Source organism: Triticum aestivum, chromosome 2B (genome assembly GCF_018294505.1).
Source record: "Triticum aestivum cultivar Chinese Spring chromosome 2B, IWGSC CS RefSeq v2.1, whole genome shotgun sequence".
NCBI lineage: Eukaryota > Viridiplantae > Streptophyta > Magnoliopsida > Poales > Poaceae > Triticum > Triticum aestivum.
This window is the reverse complement of record NC_057798.1, coordinates 701,388,029-701,396,793: the sequence shown is the minus strand read 5'-3', so window position 1 is coordinate 701,396,793 and position 8,765 is coordinate 701,388,029. Positions and strand designations below refer to the sequence as shown.

Genomic DNA, 8,765 nt, shown 5'->3' with positions numbered 1-8,765 from the left:
TTCCTCATCCTCCGGAAGCTCTTTTCTCAGGATATATGCGACATACGGAACTGTCCAGTCGGGAATGACCACCAAAACCTCCATGATCAAGTCGACCACCGCTGGGACTTCAACTTCAGTCGGATCTGTGGCACTCTTGGGCTGTGGAGTTTCTTCGGTGAAAGGATCTTCTTTGACTGACGGAGTGTGTATATGCTCCAAGAACACACCACTCGGAATGGCTTCTCTCTTGGAACCTATCTTTGCTAGATCATCAGCTGCTTGATTTTTCAGTCGGGGTATATGATGGAGCTCCAACCCCTCGAACTTCTTTTCCAGCTTCCTCACTGCACTGCAGTATCCAGTCATGGCTGGGCTTCTCACGTCCCACTCTTTCATCACCTGATTGACCACTAAATCCGAGTCGCCATAGACCATCAGGCGACGGACGCCGAGTGAAATGGCCATGCGCAACCCATATAAGAGGGCCTCATATTCTGCCTCATTGTTGGAGGAATCAAAGTGAATCTGGAGCACATATCTGAGCTTATCTCCTCTGGGGGAAACCAGGACAACCCCAGCACCGGAACCATTCAACATCTTAGAGCCATCAAAGAACATGGTCCAATGCTCCGAGTGAACTTCAGTCGGCTGCTGCTGTTCAATCCACTCGGCGAGGAAATCTGCTATTGCCTGGGACTTAATGGCTTTCTTTGCCTCAAACTTGATATCAAGGGGAAGAAGTTCAATCGCCCATTTGGCCACTCGACCAGTTGCATCTCTGTTGTGCAAAATCTCTGATAGTGGAGCGTCGCTGACGACTGTGATGGAATGATCAGAAAAATAATGAGCAACCTTCTTTGTGGTCATGTATATTCCATACACAAGCTTCTGATAATGAGGATATCTCTGCTTGGATGGAGTCAAGACTTCAGACAAATAATACACTGGGCGCTGAACTTTGAGAGCTTTTCCTTCTTCTTCCCGCTCGACCGTTAGCACAGTACTGACGACTTGTCCTGTGGCTGCGATATAGAGCAACAGAGGCTCTTTGCTGATTGGAGCAGCAAGCACCGGCTGGGTGGAGAGCAGAGCTTTTAGCTCGGCAAACGCTGCATCAGCTTCTGGAGTCCACTCGAACTTGTCTGTCTTCTTCATCAGTCGGTAAAGAGGCAATGCCTTTTCACCGAGTCGTGAGATGAATCGACTTAATGCGGCCAAGCATCCAGTAAGCTTCTGGACATCGTGCACTCGCACAGGGCGTTTCATTCGGAGAATAGTGCCAATCTTCTCTGGGTTAGCGTCGATTCCCCGTTCGGAAACGAGAAAACCGAGTAACTTGCCACCAGGAACTCCAAATGTGCACTTTGATGGATTGAGCTTGATATCATATCTTCTGAGGTTGGCAAATGTTTCGGCGAGATCAGCGAGCAGGTCGGAACCTTTTCGTGACTTGACAACGATATCATCCATATATGCTTCCACATTCCGACTGATTTGAGTGAGTAGACACTTCTGAATCATTCGCATAAATGTGGCTCCGGCATTCTTGAGGCCGAATGGCATGGTGATATAGCAGAAGCACCCGAATGGAGTGATGAAAGCTGTTTTTACCTCGTCGGGTCCGTACAGACGGATCTGGTGGTACCCGGAGTAGGCATCTAAAAAAGATAGCCTCTCGCATCCCGCGGTCGAGTCAACAATTTGATCTATGCGAGGGAGAGGAAAATGATCTTTCGGGCAGGCCCGGTTGATGTGCTTGAAATCAATGCACATTCGGAGCGACTTGTCCTTCTTAGGAACCATGACGACATTAGCGAGCCACTCGGAGTGGTATATCTCTCGGATAAATCCTGCCGCCAACAGTCGAGCCACTTCTTCACCAATGGCTTTCTCTTCTGGACGGCGGACCGCCGAAGATGCTCTTTGACTGGTTTTGCAGATGAGTCGACTCTTAGGCGATGCTCAGCCAGTCCCCTGGGAACACCTGGCATGTCAGCGGGCTTCCATGCAAAAATGTCCCAGTTCTCACGGAGGAACTGGATGAGCGCTTCTTCCTATTTTGGGTCGAGTGTTGTGGAGATGCGGGTCGGAGCTGCATCGGGGTCGGTCGGGTGAATGTGAACAGGCTTCGTCTCACCGGACGACTGGAATGCAGACTCTGTGGCGGGTTTCTTTGATCGCAGCAAGTCACTCGGATCTGCGTTTTGCTTGTATTCTTCGAACTCGACCGCTGTCACCTGGGAATCGGCAATCTTGGAGCCCTTCTGAAAGCACTCTTCTGCCTTTTTCCGATCACCGGTGACAGTGATCACTCCTTTGGGGCCGGGCATCTTCAATTTGAGGTACACGTAGCATGGTCGAGCCATGAACCGTGCGTAAGCTGGTCTCCCCAAAATGGCATGATATGCACTCTGAAAATCCACGACCTCAAACGTCAACTTTTCTTTGCGAAAATGCTTCGAATCACCAAACACCACGTCCAAAGCTATTTGGCCGAGTGACTCGGCCTTCTTCCCTGGTATAACTCCATGAAAGCTCATGTTACTAGTGCTCAGTCGGGACATCGGAATGCCCATTCCTTTCAGTGTGTCTGCATACAACAAATTCAGCCCGCTTCCACCATCCATCAGCACCTTTGTCAGTCGAGTGCCTTCGACAACTGGATCGACCACCAAAGCTTGCCTCCCAGGGGTGGCAATATGAGTCGGGTGATCAGATTGGTCGAATGTGATGGGTGTTTGAGACCATTTCAGATAATTTGCTTTTGCTGGGGCAACCATGTTCACCTCTCGGTTAATGACTTTCAGTCGACTCCTGCTTTCCACATCTGCAAAGATCATCAGAGTGGAGTTGATATGCGGATATCCTTCCTCACTGTCCTCCTTGTCTTCGGCCTTGTCCGACTCCTTCTCCTTGTCCTTAGACTGTTTTCCCTGAAACTGCTGGATCAGGAGTCGACATTGGCGAGTGGTGTGCTTCGGGTAGATGATATTCCCCTCTTCGTCTTTCTTCGTATGGATGTGACATGGCATATCCATTACGTCGTTCCCTTCTTTATCCTTTACCTTCTTGGGGTTCCAGGATCCTTTTGGTTTCCCCTTAAACTTTCCTTGAGTCACGGCCAGAGCCTCTCCAGGAGCTGCCGGTTCAGCCTTCCGCTTCTGTTTCCGACTGGTGTTTCCTTTTTCCGACTGACTCGGCTTGTGCTTGCCGCTTCGGAGTCGGTCTTCTTCTTCGCCGTTGGCGTACTTGGTAGCAATCTCCATCATCCGACTCAAGGTCATGTCACCGGTTCGACCAAACTTCAAACTCAGTTCTCTGTTCTTGACGCCATCTTTGAAGGCGCAGACTGCCTGATGATCAGACACATTCTCCACAGTGTGGTGCAAAGTGATCCACCTCTGAATATACTCTCTGAGAGTCTCATTAGCCTTCTGCACGCAGACTTGCAACTCTGTCAATCCAGCTGGTCGCTTGCAAGTTCCTTCAAACGTTCTGATGAACACTCGGGACAGATCTTCCCAAGTGTAAATGCTGCTAGGAGGTAATTGAGTCAACCATGCCCTGGCAGAACCTTCCAGCATGAGGGGCAAATGCTTCATGGCCACCTCGTCGTTCCCACCACCAATCTGAACTGCCACTCGGTAGTCTTCAAGCCAAGTTTCAGGCTTAGACTCACCAGTGAACTTGCTGACTCCTGTTGCCAACCTGAAATTGGGAGGGATAACTGCGGCTCTGATAGCTCTGCTGAAACATTCAGGACCAGAAACATGCACTCGACTGCTTGTGGGCGCATCTCTGTCGAGTCCGCCCCGATGGGCTCTGTTCCGGTCGACCAAACCTTGCACGATAATGGATCGCGCGTCGAAGCCTGGTTCTCTGGGGTCGACTGGAACCCTTCGCCCTGTACTGTACTGACGCCTGTCATCTGGCTGCCGAGGAGCGTAAGACCCACCCCTCGGAGGGGAATTGGGCACTCGACGCCTATCATCTCGGTCGAGTCTGTCGCCATATTGATCTCGCCGATTCTCGCGCCCTTCACGCCGCGGAGGCGATCTGGGGCTGTGAGCCGACTGAACCGTATTCACAGTGACGGATCGACTGTGAATTCTGTTGCGCGACTGAGACACGGCTGAATTCTGATCTCCTGCTGCCCGGAGCAGATCCCTGATCTGCAGCAAACCTCTGCCAGCTTCCGACTGCGAAGGCTGGATGGACTCTGCTATACGGGTCGCAGCTGCTAAATTCTGAATTGGGGTTCGATATACCTGAGTCGGCGGGAAGAGTTGACGTCGACTGGTGTCGGGAACTCGTTGCCGCGCGCGCTCGTCGAGTGCTCGCTGAAGATTCTCCAGTCGAGTGCGCTCGGCCAAATTGGCCAGACGCGCCTCCTCCAAGGCACGAGCCTCGGGGGTTTCTCCTGCGATGGGAGTACGCAGGGCATCCACGTTCCTGCGGCGAAGTTCCTCTCTTTGCAGAGAGTCGAGTGGCTCGGGCTGGTACTCTTCGTGGCGTCGTGCGGGGTCGCCTCCGTCACCTGCTCCGTCATCACGGGCGAAGCCAGGGGGACTGCGGGGCCCGTCGACCATCAAGATTTCCGCCGCTGGATCACTGCTACCGCACTCGGATGCAGTCTCTACGGAGCCAGTCGACAGATCGAACAAGCCGTAGAGAGATTCGTCGGGCTCGATTGCCGCAACTTGGGTGGTGGCCGATTGGCGAGCCACCGCGTGCCTCACCCATCGCTGAAGCCTCGACCGGCCCGAGCGCTTGCGCTGGCGGGAGACCGGGAGGGTGGACGATGGAGGAGCCGACCGATACTGGGTCGACGGTTGCCGCAGCAGAACGCCGCGGACACATGCGCGAAAATGCATCGCACCGCGGACGGGGAGCGCATCAACGTCGAGTGGAGCCTCCTGGAGCCATGCGGAATCGTCGGCGATGAAGGTGAGAGTGCCGAGACGGATCTCTTGACCCCCGACCAAAACTCCAGCAGACACCATGATGAAAGTACTCGGAAGAATCGCAACTTCTCCACAAAATCGCTAAAACACCTGCCCCACGGTGGGCGCCAACTGTCGTGGTTCTAAGCCTGACAGTAGAGTGGGGGGTAGGTATGGAGAGGCAAGGTCCTAGCTATGGAGAGGTTGTAAACACAAGAGATGTACGAGTTCAGGCCCTTCTCGGAAAAAGTAATAGCCCTACGTCTCGGAGCCCGGAGGCGGTCGAGTGGATTATGAGTATATGAGTTACAAGGTGCCGAACCCTCCTGCCTGTGGAGGGGGGTGGCTTATATAGAGTGCGCCAGGACCCCAGCCAGCCCACGTAGGAGAGGGTTTAAGGTGAGTTAAGTCTGAGGCGTTACTGATAACGCCCCACATAAAGTGTCTTTACTATCATAAAGCCTACTTAATTACAGGCCGTTGCAGTGCGGAGTGCCTCTTGACCTCCTGGTGGTCGAGTGAGTCTTCGTGGTCGAGTCCTTCAAGTCAGTCGAGTGAGTCCCTCGTTGGTCGACTGGAAGGCGACCTCTTCTAAGGGTGTCCTTGGGTAAGGCACTTATATCAGGTTCGTGACCCTACCCTAGGTACATGACCCCATCACTCCGCGCGTGACACTTGACGCGCCGGGAGCGCTCCCTGACTAATCGTTGCGGCGAGCGCTCCTCAATTAGTGATTTCGGGAATAAAGAATTTACAAAGTGAACCGGTATCCGTTGGGTAGTGGCCGATTGTATGGGCTTTTTGTCTTTATTTCTGTAGATTCGTAGACCCGGATTTTCTAGCCCCCCCCCCCCCTTCTGGTCAACGGGCCTGTTTGAACACCTAGACGTATAGTTCTGGCTCTTTACGGTTCCTACATGGCTACGGTCGTTGCTTAAAAAAAAGGGCTACGGTATTTGTATAGGTGTTGGAGGGGTCTATTCCGTGTTGGAGTCCTTGACTACGGATAAAAAAAGCAGTCCTTGACTAGATCCGATTTGTTCTGCCTATCCACGTTCTTCTCTTAAATATGCGCAAAACTCTGTTCAAGGCCGCTGATCAACTCCCGTGACCCGTCTTCCTTTCTTGGCACCGTTGCCATGGCCAACCGCTGGAACTTGGTAGGGAAGAGGGTGCGGGTGCCCGAGATCACATCGTCGAGATGCATCCCGGAGAGCACCGTCACTGGGACTCTCAGCTTCGAGGTGGCAGCTGCTCATTACCCCAATCTCTTAGCCATGGGCGTGGACGAGTGCGCTAGATCGGACGTCTACAGCTTCGGCGGCTACGATTGGGGCATCGAGTTGTACCCATACAGGTGGTGGCCGGGCGACAACCAGGCAAGCAATGCCATGGCCTACTTGTGGTTTCTCGGCCCAGCCGGGCCAGTGCATACCAAGTACACGCTGAGCGTGTTGGGTAACGAGATAGAGGAACCGGTGGCCAGCTTCGGCGTGTTGGAGGGACTCTTTTCTCCGGTGGAACCCAATAACTGCTGGGGCACATTGCTGAAACCGCTGTCCGAGCTCGGGGACGGCGGCTTCACGTTACAGTACGTCCTCACCGTCATCAACGTCGAGCCCCGGCCGATGGAGCTGCCCGGCCACCTCGAGCGCATGCTGGTGAAGGGAAGACGCGCGGACGTCCGGTTTCGGGTGCGCGGCCGAAACTTCCGCGCGCACAGCTCTATCCTGGCCGAGCGGTCGCCCGTCTTTGAAGCGCAGCTCTTTGGCCCCATGGCGGAGAAGGACATGCGGCGGATCAAGGTTGTCGGCATGAGGCCAGCCATCTTCAAGATGATGCTTCGCTATATCTATACGGACATACTGCCGTCATGCAACGACCAAGGCGGCCGCAGCGCTGCGGTGATGCAGCGTTTGCTTGTCGCGGCGGACAGGTACGGGCTGGACAGGCTGAAGCTCATGTGCGAGGAAGAGCTGTGCCGGAGGATCGACGCAGAGACCATCATGTCCATGCACGCGCTGGCACATCGGTACCATTGTGATCGGCTCAAGCATGCATGCCTCCAGTTTCTTACGTGGTCGCCGGAAGTCCTCGCCGACGTCTTTGAGAGTAGTGGGTTTAACGAGCTCTGCATGACAAATTACCGACCATTGCCTCTGGAGGGAGAAGTCTCGCGGGCAAAACGTAGCCATGCAGAGGAAGAAACTGATCCAGGCCAGAAATGAAAGAGGACCCGCAATTTCTTAGGAAGTTGATATATATACCGTACTAAGGTTGAGACATTTATTTTAGGACAGAGGAAGTACTATATCTGCGTATGCGATATATGCGTGTTTTTGAAAATGCTTATGTTTACGTGAGCTATTGCCACATTGACTAACAAGGTAATGTTTTTAAGACCATGATTTTTTTTTAAAAGATCCAGCATCGCTGGCATTTCATTGATAATAGCAGGAAGTAACGGAAAACAACAAGATGGTGAAGGTCCTAGGACCAGATCCAAAGATCAAAGAAAAAGAAAAGAAAAAAAACAGCCCGAATAGCTGCAGCACAACACTCCACACATCCCGTACTAGGCAGCGCAGCTCCAACTCCGACGGTGTACTACTAAGGGAACTAGGCAGGGGTGGCGTCACAAGGGATCACCGAACAAGCCATCTGTCATGTGTCTTCGTCTACCACCGGCCCCCCACCGCGGCTTCGACTTCACACCAATAGGTAGTCGAGGCACACCCACGGACACTCCGGAGAAGAAGAGCCGACTACCACGACCAAGGCCACGCCTCCGGCATTGCACACCACCATCGTCGTTGCCACAGAAGCCACCCTGCACGTCCAGTTGTAGGAAGCACCAAAGGGATCAAAGTCTTCAAGACGGTGCCCTAAAGAGGGGAACGACGTTGAGGACGACGCCACCGCCTGACCCTGCAGCAGGATCTGGGTTTTCACCCGAAGGACCTGATCCGGGAGATCTAGCTGTGTGAATCCCGACGATGCCTCCAAGGAGGATAGCAATGCCCACAGACGCCGTCGCCGCTGGCTGCCGTCCAGCACCGACCAGGCTATCACCCGGGATAGCCACTCCCACGCAGCGGGCCGAGCTCGACCTGTGCCTCCACTGAATCGTGCCCCCACACAGCGGGCGCACCACCGCTGCGCAGGGCTACCCCGCGTCCTGCACCCCGCATCCGTACCGCGGCCGGAGCCCCTCTGCTCCAGCACCGCCTGCGGTCACCAAGCGCCCACCGCGCCCAGATCGGCGCTGGCCGGAGCCCTCCCGCCCAGCATGCCTCCTACGCGCCAGATCCGGGCGTCCCGGGGCCCCACGCGCGCCACCCGCGACCGGCACGCCGCAGATCCGTGCAGGGGCGACGACAGAGCACCATCCACTCGCAGCGCCCTGGATCTGACCGCCATGCCATGCCGAAGCACCGCTCGCCGCGCTCCCCTGCAGACGAGCGCCCTTGCGTGCCGCGTCCAGCCGAGCGCCTTCGCGAGCCCGCCTGCGCCCGTCGCCCCCGTCGGCGCCAGCTCGCCAGGCCTAGATCGGCACCTCCACGAGCCACGCGCGCCCGACGGCGCCAGCTCGCCGCGCCCATATCCGCGCCTCCACAAGCCCCCCCGCGCCCGTCGCGGCGCGCCTCAGCGAGCTCGCACGCGTCCGTCAGCTCGCCGCGCCGGCCCCAACAACCCTGCAGACACAAGCGCCCCGCACCGCCCGAGCTGCACAAGAGGGTGAAAACCGAGAGGCCCGCCGCAGCCGATGCCGCGCGGGCTTTGCCCAGCGGCACTTGCCGGCGGCGGCGGGGGAGGAAGGCGGCGGGGGAGGTGGAGTTC

At 55.4% G+C, this 8,765-nt stretch overlaps 1 protein-coding gene across 1 annotated transcript; it reads left to right on the top strand.

Annotated features, from left to right (window-relative positions):
- Positions 1-5,988: 5,988 nt before the first annotated feature.
- Positions 5,989-7,236, top strand: LOC123042175 (BTB/POZ and MATH domain-containing protein 2-like). Its single transcript, XM_044464684.1, has one exon. The coding sequence runs from the start codon at positions 6,065-6,067 to the stop codon at positions 7,151-7,153; it is 1,089 nt and encodes a 362-aa protein (XP_044320619.1). The 5' UTR covers positions 5,989-6,064; the 3' UTR covers positions 7,154-7,236.
- The last annotated feature ends 1,529 nt before the right edge of the window (positions 7,237-8,765 follow it).